This window comes from Eubalaena glacialis, chromosome 4, assembly GCF_028564815.1.
Source record: "Eubalaena glacialis isolate mEubGla1 chromosome 4, mEubGla1.1.hap2.+ XY, whole genome shotgun sequence".
Taxonomy (NCBI): Eukaryota; Metazoa; Chordata; class Mammalia; order Artiodactyla; family Balaenidae; genus Eubalaena; species Eubalaena glacialis.
In genome coordinates this window covers 153,244,316-153,261,970 of record NC_083719.1, presented here as the reverse complement: position 1 = coordinate 153,261,970, position 17,655 = coordinate 153,244,316, and the positions used below count along the sequence as shown (strand labels likewise).

Below are 17,655 nucleotides of genomic sequence, written 5' to 3'. Positions count from 1 at the left end.
CCCACAGTCAATTCTCTTCCTTCCTAACACCCTTTCCGTTCCCTGGACAGCAGGACCCTTATGTCAAAAAAGAGAAGGTGAGAATTTGAATATGCACAGAGGAAAGATTTGAGTTCTCACAGACCTGGGGTTGCTGAGCTTAGATTCACAATCTCCCAGCTTTGTCCTCCTGCAACCCAAGAACATCCTGCACATCTGCAAAGGCCCTAGCCCATACCACATCTGGAGCCAATGTGGTCTTCAGAGCTTTCTGGAATTCTAAATTCTTTATCTAGAACTCCAGGAAGTTTGAGGGGGTTGATAAGGATGGGTGGAGAGGAGGCCATGCAGAGATTCCAAAAGTGGAAAAGGATGCCTTCTCTCATGGGCCTCAGTTTCATCATCTGTAAAATGGGCATAAGGATAGTAATCTACCTTGTAGGAGTATTATAGGATTTATAATAATATGTATAAAGCACTTAGAACAGTGCCTGGCATGTTGTAAGAGACACATGTTTGTGCTGTTTTTATGCTACTGCTATTAATTCAGAGCACACAGGTGTTCTTGTCCAGCATCAGTAACAATTCCAAATTCAACAACTCTGGTCCCTTCACTGCTCCCTGGGTACAAGGCCTGTGGTCAGCTTTATGGGCCCCAAGGCCATTCCTGCAAGGAAGAGTAGAGAGGAATTGGATTTCTTTGCCTCAAGGTATGGCATCTGAAGTAGACTCCGGTCTTTTCCCAACCAGTCTGTTTACAGCTCTGCTTTCTAGCTTAATAGGTACTGGCCGGAGCCGTGGCATCCTGCTAAAGCTACAAATAGCCCTTCAGCCCTGAGGATAATGATATGTTTCTTAGAAAAGAGCAGAGAGGAGAAGAGAAGCAGACAGTCTTGGTCTGGTCACAGAGTTTCTGGCTTTGAGTGTGCGGAGACTTTCCCAGAGGGGACGGGTGGGAGGGAGAGAAGAAACAGACAGCTCTGGTTTGTGAAAACAAAAGTATTCAGTCAGGACAGGCTTGATGAGGGGACTGGTCTGGAAAAGAGAGAAGAAGCTCTAATTTGTGGTGACCACTGTTACATCATTCACCTGCAATGATGGGGGATGGATTTATTTATAGTTCAACTGGGTGGAAAATAGCATCTTTCTTCATTCAGACTAAGAACCCATGCTGGGACTAGCCTTATTTTTTTATCTGACCTTTGAGCACTTCCTTTATGTTAGAACAAGCCTCCTTGATTAAATTCAAAAAGGATTTAAGGTTGACAGCCCAAGCCCTGAAATTTCTGTGTGAGAATTCTGAGTTGAAGAAGGCTTATCTCTCTCCAGAATTTCCCTGTTGCGGCTGGGCGCCTGGCTGGTTCCTGCAGACTTTGGCTAATGTGGTCTCAAATTCTGCTCATTCTTCAGGAAAAAAATCTTCCCACCAAAATTTCACAGATCATGTGACTATTTAAGGAGCATCTTTTCTTCCTGATTTTTCTACCCTTTACTTATTGAAATATTCTCTTGTTTACTGGCTCTTTCAGCAAGACTGGCAGTATAGTGAATTTCTAGGAAGAAAGGCCTATTTTACCATTACTCATCATTTTAAAAATTCTGTGGTAGATGAGGCACTTTACCTTTGGCGTATATTTTATGTTTGTTTGGGGTTTTTTTGTTTCTGTTTTTTGTTTTTTGGCCACACTGCATGGAATGCGGGATCTTATTTCCCCGACCAGGGATCGAACCTGAGACCCCGGCAGTGGAAGTGCAGAGTTTAACCACTGGACCACCAGGGAAGTCCCATGAATATTTCATAGCACTTCCTTAATGATAAAATCACCCTTCCACTGTCAAAGCTCCTCCTTTCTCCTGACCTTTTCCTTCCCTCTTATTCCCTGCTGGACCACAAGAATGACATTTCTCATCTAGGAATACTTTGATTTCACACTTGTAGCTCCTAGAACTTAGTTCTATCTGCATCAACTTTTACCTACTGCAATTACTATGCATTATAGAGCCTGGTTGCAATATCACACTCCACCAGTAGATGTCTCCACTTAACACCTAAATGGTCTATGTAGCCTAGTTTGAGACTCCGAGTAGATCAAATGAATGGTGTTTTGATAAGTTGAGTGCTCTGGATAAAATGAAGGCAACCTGCCCTGGAAGAACTGGTCCTGAAAAAGCAACTCCATGCACTCTTTTCTGAGCCACTTAATGGCAGGAAAGTAGTCTAAAAGCTACTGTCGGACTTCCCTGGCGGCTCAGTGGTTAAGACTCCGCCCTCCCAATGCAGGCGGCCTGGGTTCCATCCCTGGTCAGGGAACTAGATCCCACATGCATGCCGCAACTAAGAGTTCGCATGCCACAACTACGGAGCCAGCGAGCTGCAACTAAGGAGCCCACGAGCCACAACTAAGGAGGCCGCCTGCCACAACTAAGACCTGACTCAACCAAATAAATAAATATATTTTTTAAAAAACAGTGCTAACGCATTCTTATAAAAAGTAAATAAATAGAAATAAAAGCTACTGTATGTCATAGAAGAACAGGGAGGATATGTAAGGCTCAGACCTGGCCCCTGAGCAAGTCTTGGAAGAAGTGCCAGCCCTGAGCCCTGTGCTAGCATCTGATGTGCTCGTGCCAGCCTAGAGTCCTCAACCCTGTTCCCTGCCCTCCTCAGTTCCTGGCTTCACGTCTTGTTCGCAGTGAGTCCCCCAATTCCCTGATCCTGTCCCTGCTCATGGTTAACCCAAATCAGTTGGCAGCCTGGTTAGGAGCTGGTGCAGAAATGAATAGATCAGCCCATTGATCAGAGCGCTGGAAATTGTATGTGGTACAACTGGGCCACCAGCAGTTGTTAAAACCGTAGCAACAATTGAACTTTTTGGACAGAGTAACCTGGCTTAACTGGACCCTGACTTATCCAAAGTCTCTATCCCTTCTTACAGGCAAGAAGGAGTAGTCTTTGGTTGCTCGTAAGATAGACAGGTGCCTGCCAGTAACTCAGCACTGTGTGTTCTCAGGAGGAGGCCTGAGCCGTGTAGGGCAGGAAGGGTTTCTAGATGTCTCCATTCATCCTTTGTTCATTCACGCCACAAATGTTCATTGAGCCTCTGTGCTGAGTGAACAAGACAGACACAGTTATTCATTCAGTGTTTATTAAGCACCTACAGTGTTCTAGGTCCCCGGGAAATGCAAAAGATGTTCCCCCCGTGGGAACACCATGTGGGAAGTAACCTCACAGTCTGGTAGAAAAGACAGATACGTAAACAAAATTAAATGTTGTAAGCGCTGTGAGAGAAGGCATTTGAATGTCTCCCTGAGGTTGGAAGTCATTTAAGGCTGTTTTAAAATATTCTTTCCTTCATTCAAATATTTATTGAGCCTTGATAGATGCCATTCATGTTCTAGTCCAGAGGATGGCAAATGTTTTTTCTCTAAAGGTCCAGAGAGTAAATATTTTAGGCTTTGCAAGCCCCATGCAGACTCTGTCACTAATGATAATTTTTTGTTTCCTCTTCCTTTCATTCTCCTTCTTATTCTTTACAAATCTTTAAAAGTATAAAAACACATTCTTAGCTCCCCTTGCACAAAAATGGACCATTTTTGTGACTTCTGAGCAGGCTCTCTGGCTGCAGTATGAAGGACGGACTGGAGGGGCAGGATGGAGACCAATCACGGGGTGTCCCACCTGCACACCCCTGGCCCCAAGAAGCCTTTCTCAGACCCTGGTGAAAAAGATGTGGCGTAGTGAGGATGTGGGTGAAGCGAGGTGATGGAGTGCTAGCAAGAAGGTCCTCCCACATCAGACCCATGGCTCTGCGGGAGGGAGTCCTGACGGCTGCCACAAGGGGCAGCAGAGAATCCCCACGCGTGAACACGGACACCTCCTGGCCCCTCCAGCCCACTGCCCGCCTGCCTGGGAGACCTGGGCTGTCTCTGGCCACTAACCCGGGCAGCAGGCTCCGCTTCCAGCCTGACTGTGAAGTGGGTGCTTCTCTCCTCTCTCCAGTTCTTTGTCTCCAGTTGAGGCACAGGGAAGCATGGCTACCTGGATGCAGCCCACGTGAGGTTAAAACAGAAGGGCAGATGCATTCCTGGGGTTCTGAGCCCTGAGGCAGATTATATTCTGGGGTAAAAACTGTGGACCCCAGTCTCTACCTATTGCATTCACTGGGGAATGTGTCCCCAGCTCACAATGACCAGGACAAGTAGCCAGGAGCCTCCAGCAAGCCAGCGTCTGCCTTCACTCATTCACATAAGAGTACCTCTTAGAAGCACAGTGCCGGGGGGTTAAGGAGACAGTCAAGAGATCACTGTCTAGAGGGACAGCAGGAAGGGGGCAGTGACCAGCCTGCTCTGGGGCCACTGAAAGATGTAACCGCTGAAGTAGCCGGGCTGTCTTGGGCGGTCTGTCATGCTTGAGGCTGGAAGGAGATCAGCTCTGCGGCCTGACCTGGGTGGGAGGTGACAGAGGAGGAGAAGGCTGGCAGTAGTGAAGATAACCCTGAGAGCTGCAAAGACATAAGACTTGGGGGGCGGTCATGGGGACCTGTCGGTAGGAGAGCAAGATCTCAGACTACCCTTCCTTCCTATCATCTTTTCTTTCCTCACCTACTGCCACCAGGTGGACCTGGTTCAGATCTGGCTTTGTCACCAGGTAGCGGTGAGATCCAAGGCAAGTCACCTAATATGTCTGAGCCTCTGTTTTCTTGTCTATAAAATGGGGGTAGTAAGACCCACCTTCCAGGGCAGTTGTGTCGAGGTAGTTTATGTACAGTGTGTAGCCTGTGATAGGCATTCATGTGGGGCTACTTCCCTCCCAATCTACTTCTGAGCCTTCATCCCACATCTTCCGTCTCTTTTTTCTCCTCTCTTTCTCTCTTCTCATGCTTTCTCCACCCAGGGTGCAAGTGGCAAGGTTGCCCTGGGGCCCTCCCATTTCCCTCCATTACCCTCAGCCTGGGAGGGTGAATGGCCAGAACATGGTCACAGAGCCAAGAAGCGGTGACCCTTCTTCACCCGGCTGCAATGCCCTGCTCTGATTTTCCACATCAGAAATGGAGAACGCGTGGTTCTAACAAAGGGCTTTTGTGCTGCTTCTAGATGCCAGAGGCTGGGGTGCAATGGCGTGCTGGTAAATACTTCACAACCAGCTCTCTGATGGGAAGCCCTGCTTTGTGGCATTTGCCATTTTCCGTGGTGTGAATACTCCCACCATGGCCAATTTCAATAAGATACTACCCAACAGAGTTGGGAACAGATGCACGAAATCGGCTCATTATGGGTGTATTTGGACACAGAAATGTACAAATGGATATTTCAGTGGTTTATGGAAACAAGAGAAGGGAATCCTTTGAATCAGGACTTTCAGAAAACCAGGGCCCAGTGGCCACAAAAGCCAGGCTGCCCTCCCATCACATTCAGCCTGCTGCTCTAAAAGTGCTGCCCCCTCTCTCTGGAGTGTCTGAACTCAGATGTCCCTTGACATCATGCATATTCTGTGATATCTTTTCACTTACTTATCAGATATGTCTTAGTATTTAACCAGGGCCACACAGCGCTACATTCCTGTGGAAATGGCCTCCCCAGGGGCTCCTCTCCCCAGCTGCCCCTGCCCTGGTCCAAAGCTACCATCATCTCTTGTCTGCAAACACCATGGCCTCCATCTGGTCTCCTGCTTTTTTTCTTGCCAGGCTGTAATCCAGTCTCCATGTGGCAGCCAGAACTGTCTTTTTAAAGATGTAAATCTTGTCATTCCCTTCTTAAAGGCCCTTCCTTCAGTGACTTTCTACTTCAGGGTTTCAAAAAATCCAAACTTCTTGCCTTGGCCCAGCATGCCCTGCCTGCTCTGGCCCATGCCTGCCAGGGTGATCTCATACAGGACCACCCTCTGCTCACTCCTGGACTTCAGCCACCTCCTGCCAGTTCCTAGAAGGCTCCAGGCCCTTTCCCATCCCACAGTCTGCCTGCACCACTCTGTCACCATTCTCCTCATGCCTCCTTGCCTCAGAGGTCTTTGCTTTATGTCACCTCCCTAGAGGGGTCTTGCTGACCACTCCATTTAATGTAGCATCCTTTTCCCACTCATTCTTTGTCTGGCATCCTGGTTGTTTCCAGCAATGCATCAATCAAAAACTAGTATTATCCTGTATACTTAGCGATCATATATACTTGTGTACGTGTCTCTCTCCCCAACTAGACTGAGCTATTTGAGGCTAGGAGTCATGTCTGTTTCATTCACTTTAGTATGCCCAGCATCTAATAGAGTGTTTGGAACATCACTGGTGACTTCGTGAATTAATAGATGAGTGATTTTGGATGGATGGATGGCAATGGCTAGCTAGACAGATGGATGTTTGGTTGGATGAATGATGAATGGATGTTCAGTTGGGTGGACGATGATGGGTGAATAATGGCAGGTGGATGAATGGATGGATAGATATGAATGAATGAACTTTCCCACTACGCTGTCAGCTTCTTCAGGGCAAGTACCACATCAACTCTGAATCCTTAGTGCCTAGCACAGTGCCTGCACAAGGACAGGCACTTGGTAAATTTTGGTGGTTGAGTGAGCAAATGAATGAAAGAATAAATGGATGAGGTGACCCTGAGACAAGTCCTGTCACAGCTTCTTTCTCTATTTGGAATGTCCTCCTGACCCACCCTACCCCCTGGCTCCTGTTCCTTCACACATGGGTTGTGTGATGGCATTTTGTATCCCCAGGGGGCGACCTGACCTCGGTGGACCCCATGGTCCTGGAGCAGTATGTAGTGGTGGCAGACTACCAGAAGCAGGAGAGCTCGGAGATCAGCCTCAGCGTGGGGCAAGTGGTAGACATCATCGAGAAGAACGAGTCAGGTAGGGGACCTAGACCACCTCCCTTCCACCCTACACTGTCACCAAGCCTCTGGGACAGGAAACGCTTGGGAGTGCAGAAGCTGCAATGGCCAATCCAGGCTGGTCAGTTTCCACGGATCTGGTTGATGGCCTCCTAGAAAGCTGGCATTGTTTGATCATAGTGCTTGAGTACTCCACTTGGTCACAGCTCACCAGCATCCTGTTGGGTCAGATGTTATCGACTTGTCCTGAGGTTCACATTTTACGAACATTCCTTCTGGTTTCAGAGTACTTGGAGACACGGAGTCCAGCATTCCACTGGAAATTTGCTCTGTTGATTTGCCTTTGCTACCATGGGAGTCCTCATGAAGGTTCTGTCAGCTGTGGGCTCTGGTGGGATGGACACACTGCCTCAGCCCACGTGCCGTCACAGGGACCACTGGTCACGTACAGGCAGACCTCAGAGATATTGTGGGTTTGGTTTCAGACCACTGCAATAAAGCAAGTCACATGAATTTTTGGTTTCCCAGTGCAAAGAAAAGTTACATTTATACTATACTGTAGCCTATTAAGTGTGCAGTAGTCTTATGGCAAAAAAACAATGTACATACCTTAATTTAAAAATACTTTATTGCTAAAAAATGCTAACCGTCATCTGAGCCTCCAGCGAGTCATAATCTTTTTGCAATAGTAACATCAAAGATCACTGATCACAGATCAGCATAACAAATATAATAAGAGTGAAAAAGTTTGAAATACCGGGAGAATTACTGAAATGTGACACAGAGACACGAAGTGAGCAAATGCTATAGGAAAAATGACACCAATAGACTTGCTTGATGCAGGGTTGCTGCAAACCTCCAATCTGTAAAAAACACATTATCCATGAAGTGCAATAAAGCAAAGCACAGTAAAACGAGGTCTGCCTGTACACTGGCCGGGACAGAATGTGATGTGACTGAGACACTTAGCCTGGGTTTCCACCTGAACTCTGCATTTCACAGCCATCCAGGTCACTTCGTTAAGGAGGCTGCTTCAAGGATTAAATGAGGCAGTACATAGAGAGTGTCTAAGCCTGTGTTTGGCACATAGATGCTCAAAAATGTGTTTCCTTCCCTTTTGCCTTCTTTAGCTGCAATAGGGCATTGGTACCATTGAAGACAGAGAGCAAGGAGCAAGGGATGAGTGGATCCTGTCCAGGAAAAAGTGGCATAAACCCCCACTGGCTTTGTTGTAGCTAAAAAGTGACATTGACTAGCAATATTAGTGGGCCAATCTCTGTGATACCCCAGTGACTAGTTAAGGTCCAACAAACAGGGAAAGACTGTTTCCAGCAGCCTCTGGAGCATGTTTCCATTAGTCAGGAGATGAGCATTAGCCAACCAAAACTTCTTGATTACACAGTACAGCAGTTGTTATCCCTGCTTCACAGCTGAAGACACCAAGACTCCAAGTGACTCAGTCACTCACCCCAGATCTTGTGACAGGTTGCCGAGCTGGAGTTCCTAACCAATTCCAGCTGGCCCCAAGGCCATGTGACGTTCTAATTCCTAGAAATGAGTACAGGCAGTCTGTGGGTATGACCGGGACGCTCCGTGGGGATGGAAGAAGGGAGCACCCCCCCACCCCCACCCCGCTTTGCTTTGCCCGCTTGAGCGACGTCAGGAAGAACATGTTGCTGGGAGAAGGGGAGGAGGCAGGATGGGGTGGGGGCCAAGCCTGGTGTGTCCAGAGGACAGCAGGGAAAAGGCATATGTCCAGATCTTCAAGTGGCCAACAAACTCAACATTTGTTTTTAATTAGCTTTTACTTACCCAAGTAATATATGGCTGTGTTCTTCTTGAAACATTAATGATAAAGTTAAAATCTATTTTTTTCCGCTAGCTTCAGGCCCAGTCCCCTTTCCAAACCCAGATTGCCCTTCTATCAGTTTGGGGTGAATGCTTCTTGATAACTGTGTACACACATGTGTATAAATATGTGTACAGTGATAGGACTTCCCTGGTGGCGCAGTGGTTAAGAATCCGCCTGCCAATGCAGGGGACACGGGTTCGAGCCCTGGTCCGGGAAGATCCCACATGCCGCGGAGCAACTAAGCACCGTGCACCACAACTACTGAGCCTGTGCTCTAGAGCCCGCGAGCCACAACTACTGAGCCCACGTGCTGCAACTACTGAAGCCCACACACCTAGAGCCTGTGCTCTGCAACAAGAGAAGCCACCGCAATGAGAAGGCCGCACACCGCAACAAAGAGTAGACCCCACTCGCCACAACTAGAGAAAGCCCACGCGCAGCAACGAAGACCCAGCGTGGCCATAAATAAATAAATAAATTTATTTATTTTTAAGAAAACTCTGTACAGGTATATATGTATGTACACAGTGTACACATTTGTACACGTGTGTATACATATATGTGCACATGCGTACATATATATAACTATATACACGCATACATACACATCATATTTCATGGGTCTATATATAATTTTGTAGGTTTTTTAAGCCCAGTGGTGTATCATTCTATACATTTTGACCTGCAACATGCTTTTTCTTAAGTCAACATTTAGCTCTTATTCTTTTAACATCTGCATACTATTTGAAAATATGGCATACTATAAGCCATATCTTCCTTTAGTATGAACAGTATATCTGTGTGCACATTGGTGAGTGTTTCTTTAGGTTAGATACGCAGAAGACTGCTGGACCATAAGATATACATACTTTAAATGTTAAGATACAGCCAAATGACCTGCTTCCAAACTGTGGCCATACCAATTTACTCTCCCTCCAGCAATGCATGAGGCATTTGTGCCAGTAGTTAAGAGCTGAGGCTGTGAAGCCAGATGGCCTGGGTCGAATCCCGGCTCTGCCACTTTCTTTGTGACCTTGGTCAAGTCACTGCCCCTCTCTGAGCTTGGCTTCTCCATCTGTAAAATGGGGCAGTAATAGAATGCAGCTCACAGGCTGCTGTGAGGACTCAGCCAGTCAGTAGTAGATGTGAAGCAGTGAGACGGTCTGGTGCATCTTTGCTGTCATTGCTGTTGTGACACGTTCCTTAACCCCGCACGGATACCTACGAATAGGAGTCCTTAGGAAGGCATATATGGCATATTTCTGATTTCTGGTTTTCTGCAGGTTTATCAACCCCATTCATTCACACACACACACACACACACACACACACACACACACACACACTTCCCAGCCACCAAAACGTGTATTTTAAAAGGTGCACCCAGTCGAGTAAAGCAGAAGGTGGCTTCTACCTCAGGGAGCTCAAAAGCAAAGGCCTCCCTGTAAGACCGGGAAGCTAGTCCAGAGTCTGCCCCTTCCTTCTCTTCTCCTTTGGGGTCTCCAGGGCCTGGAGGTTTGTGATCTTGGGGAGCAGATCCTATTTTTCCATTTATGCTGTGCAGAGCCAGCTGGGCCCTGTATTAACTTCCTGTGGCTGCTATAACGAATTACCACAAATTCAGTGACTTACACCAACACAAATTTATCATCATATGGTTCTAGAGGTTAGAAGCCCAAAATGGGCCCCAGTGGATGAAAATAAAGGCACTGCTGGGGCTGTGTTCCCTTCTGCAGGCCTGGGTAGCATCTGCTTCTTTGCCTTTTCCATTCTCTAGAGGCCAGCCACATCCCTTGGCTCGTGACCCCTTCCTCTACCTTCAGAACCAGCAGTGTTGCCCCTCTCTGTGCCTTTCTTCCTTAGCCACATCTCCCCCTGACCCTTCTGCCTGCCTTGTGATTATACTGGGCCCACCCAGATAAGCCAGGATAACCTCCTGTTTGGGAGTTCAGCTGATTAGCAACCTTAATCCCATCTGCAACCTTAATTCGAACTCTTTGCCATGTGCGTTGTTATTCTGCCTACCACAGGCTCCATGAGAGCCCTTTCTCTAAAACGGGAGGGCCCGAGTCTCAGTGAACAGCCTCTCAAACTGTTATATCTGCAGCCAGATTTACCTTGACACGAACAGATGCAAAATCAGTGTCTCAGATAAGTTATTAGGGCAGTGGTTTCAGTATCAGAGAGCCCTGGGTGCAAGTCTCAGCTCAGCCGTAAGCCGTGTGAACTTGCACGAGTCTTGCCTCTTGGAGCCTCAGTTTCCTCGTCTGTGCAGTAGGGATGATAATGTGAAGATGATATAAGATAATGCAAGTAAAATGATTAGTGCCTTGCACACCTTAGTGAAGGGAGCTACGTTCTTTACTCTCATCCTTTAGGACAACCTCTCTCCCCACCCCCATCCCCGACTCCCGAGCAGGTTTCCTGTTAGCCTGTCTCTAGCAGTTAGCAGTCAGCTAACATGGATAGTTGTGTTCTAATAAAATGGTGACTTTTGAGCCTTACGCTGAGCGTTGGCTCCTGTAGCGGCTGAATCTAATATTATATTCTGACGCCCGGCCCTCACACCTGACCCAACTAACATCAGTCTGCACTCTCATTTTCCCAGGTTGGTGGTTCGTCAGCACCGCTGAAGAGCAAGGCTGGGTCCCTGCAACCTGCCTCGAAGGACAGGATGGTGTGCAGGATGAGTTTTCCCTACAGCCTGAAGAAGGTAGGAAGCAGCCAGGGCCTCCGGCTCACTGGGGAGACCTGTGCCGCCGGCCGTCACCCATGTGAGGGCCTCCTCACCCAATCCCTTCCCTTCAGCCTCTGCCTCCCAGCCTCATTGGCTCACAAGCTCAGGCCCAGAGCCTGTGGACATGAAGCCAGGCCCTGGGGTTGGGGCAGAGCAAGCCCGCCCTTTCTTAGGGGCCTTGGGGAGCCAACCCAGGTGAGCCTGGCTGGAGCTGGGGCCCTGATACCTCCATGGGACCTCAATGGGACCCAGCCAGATCGCTGTCAACACCTCACTCTTCCTCCCTTGAATTATTCTGATGGCCAAGGTGTTGGGGCTGCTCCAAGCTCATTTACAAGACATCTGAAGCCATCCGTAAAGATCTCTGCTTTGTCTGCTTTCTGTGTTGGTTTAATGGCCCTGACTGGGTGTCAGGATCAGAGCTGACCCTCTCCACTCACCCACACACACTTCTGTTTCCCAGAGAACTTTCCCTACAGGTATCCTAAAGAGTGGTTCCCGCTGTGTCAGAAATCTTAAGGCCCAGCCAACTCCCCTTTCCCTCTAGGAGCATTCCTAAATCTAGAGTATGAGTTCACTTTAGCTAATAAACAGTAGGGTTTTGGAGTCAGACCTGAATTTGACTCTTACCACTGAATTTGAATTTGTACCACTTACTGGCTGAGTGGTCTTGGGCCAGCAACTTAACCTTTCTATGCCTCAGCCACCTCCTCTAAAAATGGAAACAATGGTATCTACGTCATGGGATTTTTTTTTTTTTTTAATTAAATGAGATCCCACATGCAAAGCACTTGGCAAAGAACCTAAAACAATAAATAACTAGGAACAGTTATTATCATAGAGCTATGCCTTACCTAGGGTTGAATATTTGGGGCTTTTAGTTGACTGTTTAGAAAACACAAAGCCACTTGAGTATGTATTTAAAAGAAAAGAGGGTAAGGAGAAGGGATATTTCTATGCTCAAAGGTTAGCAAAACAAAAAAATGCATATGTGGTTTGCATTTAGTTTTATTGCAGCCAGCACCCGCAGAGTAAAATGCCTTTTGTTTTGCTCTGCGTTTTTGGGGCCCACCAGGCTCTAGGGGAGGGGCTAATGAGGAGAAAGTGCAAAAATCAACTCAGATTAAGGGGTAGTCATGTGCTGCGTGGAAACTATAGCTCCCTTAGACAGTTAATGATGCCTACCTACCACGGGGCATGTCTCTGTAAGGGACTGATTATTGTCCCCATTTTACAGATGAGAAAAGAAGCTCAGAAAGTAGAGACACTTGCCCGGGGTCACACAGCTAGAAGATGGGAGAGAGACCACATTTTCCTAAGGGTTTGTACATTTCTTCCCCCTGCCATGAGGGCTTCTCTTAGTGCCTCTTCATAATCATGCTGGGAATAGCACTGTGTCTATTGGGTGGCTCTTCACTCAAGTTCAAGGTTAGTACTCAGGAATTTGGTCCTTCTGAGACACCTGGGGCGTGGCATAGACTCAGAAGTAATTGCTCCTAAGTGGGAGCACGTGCTTGGTGCCGCCTTTGCCTCAAGACACTGGAAGTGCTTTCTTCTTACCTCTGCCTTCTGCCCTTCGCCTCCACATGCCGCCCATCCAGTCTCATGGAGATACTGGTCTCTGCCCCGGCCCATGGGCCGCCGCCGGACTCTGGGGGACCTGTATGCCATCAGCTGGCGTCAAGGTGCCTACCTCGGAGTTTTCCTCCCCGCTCGGTATTCGGAACTGGGTCCCTGCATCTGCATGCTCTGGGACTGCCCGTGCCTGCTGCATGTGAGAAACGGTGATCTGGTCTGTACCGTGTGTGTTGGCATGTAGGTTGGGGAGGAGGGAGCTTAGGGTGTTTGTCAGCCTGGGGCCCTAAAGTTTCCCAGGTTAGAAAGTGATGCCTGGGGGCCCCCGTAATGCTGAGCCAGTGACCTGTTCCCTTCATCAGGTGCATTTGAGTGGCCAGGGAAAAGAAACCCACGGCAAACCAGCTTAAGCAAAAGGGAAGTGTATGGACTCATATCAGTGAAAACCCTAGGGTAGGGTCAGCTTCTAGCATGGCTGGATCCAGGAGCTTGAAAATGTCTGCCAACTGAAGAAAAATGCCCAACCTAGAAGTTGTGAGTTAAGTTTTATACAGGTACCTTACTGAGGACTCTAGCCCAGGAGACAGCCTCTCAGATAGCTCTGAGGAACTGCTCCAAAGAGGTAAGGGAGGAACCAGGATACATAGGAGTTTTTGGCTGGAAAAACAAAACAAAACATGTAGTCTAACATCAAAAGATTACTGCTAATCACAAAAAACATATATCTTAAGTTAATGATTTTAGTGCTTTTCTATGAATGGAAAGATGCAAGAATCTGGTCTCATTGAAATTATTCCTTAGATATGCATCTTAACTATCTAAGGCCAGTATCCAGAGCACAGAATGCTTCCTGTTTTTCTCCATCCCAAATTCCCCTCAGGGTGCGCTGCTGGGGATGACTGCAGTGGCTCATGGCTTGATGGCCGGCAACATTCTTTGTTTACTGGAATGGCAGGCAACATTCCCTTTCTACCTGTCCTTGGCACCTGAGGCTTATTCTCGCCACCCTCAGCTCCCATTCTCCACCTTGCTGGAACCATTGTCTCATGGTGACAGTGGTTCCAGGCACCCTTCAGGGACACCCACCAAAGAAAATGCTTCTCCTTCAACACAGTCAGTTGGTTCCAACTGACCCAATTGGGTCACATGCCATCCCTGAACTAATCACAGTGGCCAGTCACTTTGGCCAGGCCAGCGTCATGCACCCACTCCATCCCTCTGGGTGGTGGCAAGGTCAGCCTCACCCAAACATGTGGCTGGAGGCTGGCAGTGCCACCAGAGGAAGGGCAGACGGATGGTAAGCAGGCAGTGTTACCCACCGCGCAGTCTACAAGGTCTCCCACTTCCCTTTGTTAGGGCACCCTGAGCATCCTGCAGAGCCCAGAGAGGGTCTCTGGGTGCTAGAGAATCCCCAGGAGTCCAGGGCCTGTAGTACTGACAGTACTTAGTCCGGGACCCAGGCAGTGCCCCTTCTCACCTGGCCAGACGAAACCTGTGCATCCACGGGGTTGAATTACCCCCAGCACCCTTCACAGCACCCATACCCCAGCCTGTATCTGTGAGTGAGGAGAACAGCTGACTGCGCTGTATACAGGATGTGTGCAGCTTGAGTCAGCTCAACCCCCACAGAGCAGGTCAGGGGGCCAGATCAATAAATAAATAAACGCCCTGTGTGTTTTCCGCCTCCCTCTGCACCAGCTGGGAAGGCCACAGGCAGCCTGTGGTGTTTTCCCAGCGAGAGAGAGAGAGAGGCAGCCCGGACACACTAACCGTCAATGTCAGCCCACAGCTGGCTCAGTCCCTCCCTGCGGGCTGCAATGTAACCAAAACAGGAAAGCCCTCTCCTGTCGTCACTGGCTCCCCTGGGACACTCATCTGTTATCGGTCTCAGCAGTCACTGCTGACAGTGTTGAGGATGGGAGCTATGCTCTTGCTCTCTGGAGGGCCCTGGCTGAGTGTGACAATGAACAACCCTGCCAGCGGGGCCCTGCAGGGGGTCGGGAGTATGGTCCTGCTGTGGGAGGGACACAGCCGGAGGCAGCTCTCTTGGCTTTGGGGGTAGGAGCAGGGAACCACTGAGAGTGGGATGGAAGGCACCCCAGTGGTGTTAATGAAAACAGAAGCAGGCAATCATTTCATGATATATATCTCAAATCATTATGTTGTACACCCATAAGTCGATTATATCTCAATTAAAAAAATAAATTTTAAAAAATAAAATTGAAGCTTCAGGCGTGGTTGGATCCAGGGGCTTGAAAACAATGAAAAAGGGAGATCAGCTACCAGCTAGGTAATGAACATTGCTAGCTGTCTCCTCCCTGGTAGTGATTCCACCCCAAACCATATGCTGCCAAATCCAGCTTGTCCCTGACCCTCCGCCACTAAGAACTGCAGAGGAGCCACAGAGGGTTTAACATCCGCCCCGCCCCTGCAGCAGCATGAGCAAGGTGACTCCCACCAGGCCTTCGGGACTTGTTCATTTACTAAACATTGACTGTTTTACTAAATAGTTCCTAAGTATTCCCAGTACCGTGCCCAGTGCTAGAGGTACAGGAATGAACAAGACAGACTCAAACCCCTGCCTTCCTGGAGCTCTTACTCTAGCGGGGGAAACAGACATGGAACATAATATAAGTAAATTATCTGGTATGTTAGAAGGTAATTCCTGGTAAGGGGGGAAAATAAACCCGGGTGAGGGGGAAGAGGGTGCCATGGGTCTGGGTATTACATAAGGCAAGGTCAAGGAAGGTGACCTTGAGGCACAGATTTGAGGAAGGTGAGTGCAAGTGTATGATGCTGAGGGATTTCAGAGGAACTGACCTGCCGTTTGTCCTGTGTCCTGTTGCTGCTTGCACAGGGTCATCCAGGGCTAAGTGAGGGTCGCTTATTGGGGGCCAGGGGCGGGGGGGGTGGGAACAGAGATGGTGCACAGAAGTCTTTGGAGGAAATCCTTCCTTACGAGGGCATCTCTCAGATCACAGCCTTGGCCATCAACGTCCTGGGGCTTATAGTGTCCTTGACTTACCCCAACATCTGTTTGTCCCCACAGAGGAGAAGTACACAGTCATCTACCCATACACAGCTCGTGACCAAGATGAAATGAACCTGGAGAGAGGAGCTGTGGTGGAGATCATCCAGAAAAACCTGGAAGGCTGGTGGAAGATCAGGTACCCTCTGCAGCTGGGTGGGTTTCAGGTCATATAGGCTCCAGCTGCACAGATATCTGTAAGCAGTTGCAGAGGAGGTGAGGTTTCAGCCTGAGCTATAAAAGGACGCTTCTCCTCTGTGCTGTTTGGCTTCCTTCCCTACCCATATCCTTCTCTAAAAATCCATAATAAGCAAACCCGTCTCTAAACACACTGAACCACCGATAGCAGTAACCCAATTGAGCAAGACTGGTCTCCACCTCCAGATGTGTCTCGTAATGAGTAAGTGGAGGCTGAAGCTGCCCTGTGTGAGTGATTTCCCACTCCAGCCCCGCCCTGAGAGCAACAGGATGCTAAACACCACATGGACAGTAGCCTGTCCTAAAGCTGATCATTTGCCGTCGTCTCTCAGAGTCCAGTGGAGACCGGCTTTCCAAACACTTTGTCACAGCTCTTTCACCTATGTGATGGAATTGAAAGCTCATAGGTAGGTAAGGTGGCCAACTCGTCCTGCTCTGCTTGGGACTTTGCAAGTTTTAGTAATGAAAGTCTGGGGAACTCCCTCCTTGGTTACCCGGGCGGGCAGGGTGCAACCTCAGGAAATTAGGGCAAGAGAAGAAGCCTGAGGTCCCTGCCACCTGGTGTCTGTGCCGTGATATGAGGCAGGACATTGGGACCACTCACATGGGGCTGAGTGTGTGACCCTTCATTCATTCAGCAAACCTACACCAAAATCTATTTTGGGCCAAGCTCTCTACTGAAAGCTGGTGAGTCAACAGTGAGAAAGAGACAGTAGTTCACACCCACAGGCATAGAAAACAGACTCAGACACAAGTACAGGGCAGGGGTGTAGGAGGGCTGCACAGGGGACTTTGGAGCACAAAAGAGGGCTCCTCAGCCCGGGAGTCAGGAAGACTTCCTCAGAACTGAGGTTTGAAGCCGGAGTAATGACAACGATAACTCACTTATCTGGATTGTATGTGTTACCTTGCTGTATAACAATTTATCCCAAAACTTAGTGGCTCTGGAATTAAGGTGGCTCGACTGGGCTCAGGGTCCCTCATGAGGTTGCAGTGGATGTTGCCGCGGTCATCAGAAGGTTTGACTGAAGCTAGAAAGTGACCGAGCCAGGTTTTGAACCCATACCTTTCTGACCCCAAAGCCCACTCAGCATTGCATGTGTTGCCTCTCTGCTTATGGCTTTGTGCCCCCAAGTGATGAACTATCTCATAGTGATGCCCGGATTGTGTGTAGTCTAACGTTTTCCAATTAGCACAAGATTTAGTCCTTCTGAGAGGATGTTTTAAGATTGATAGACACCAAACTGCAGATTTCTGCCTCCTTTTAAGTTTGCTTCCAGTTATAAAGGACTTTTTTTTTTTTTTAATTGAAACGCAGTGCTATTTAGTTCTTAAGGTGATTCTTGACGAGAGATGTGACCCTGCCATATATCATCTCCAGTCTGTTAGATGTCGTCCCCAAAGGTGTGGGCACCTGTTTTGTGGTTCAGACCAGTGAGGTGCTGGCAATTTTAA

At 48.4% G+C, this 17,655-nt stretch overlaps 1 protein-coding gene across 2 annotated transcripts in view; it reads left to right on the top strand.

The window, feature by feature from the left end:
• The window catches only part of SH3PXD2B (SH3 and PX domains 2B), a 110,673-nt gene that overhangs the window by 72,529 nt on the left and 20,489 nt on the right, over positions 1–17,655 (top strand). For both annotated transcript variants that reach the window (XM_061189933.1, XM_061189934.1), the window contains exons 7-9: positions 6,695–6,829; positions 11,271–11,375; positions 16,024–16,141. In XM_061189933.1, coding sequence (XP_061045916.1) covers positions 6,695–6,829; positions 11,271–11,375; positions 16,024–16,141 — 358 coding nt within the window. The remainder of the gene's footprint in view (positions 1–6,694; positions 6,830–11,270; positions 11,376–16,023; positions 16,142–17,655) is intronic.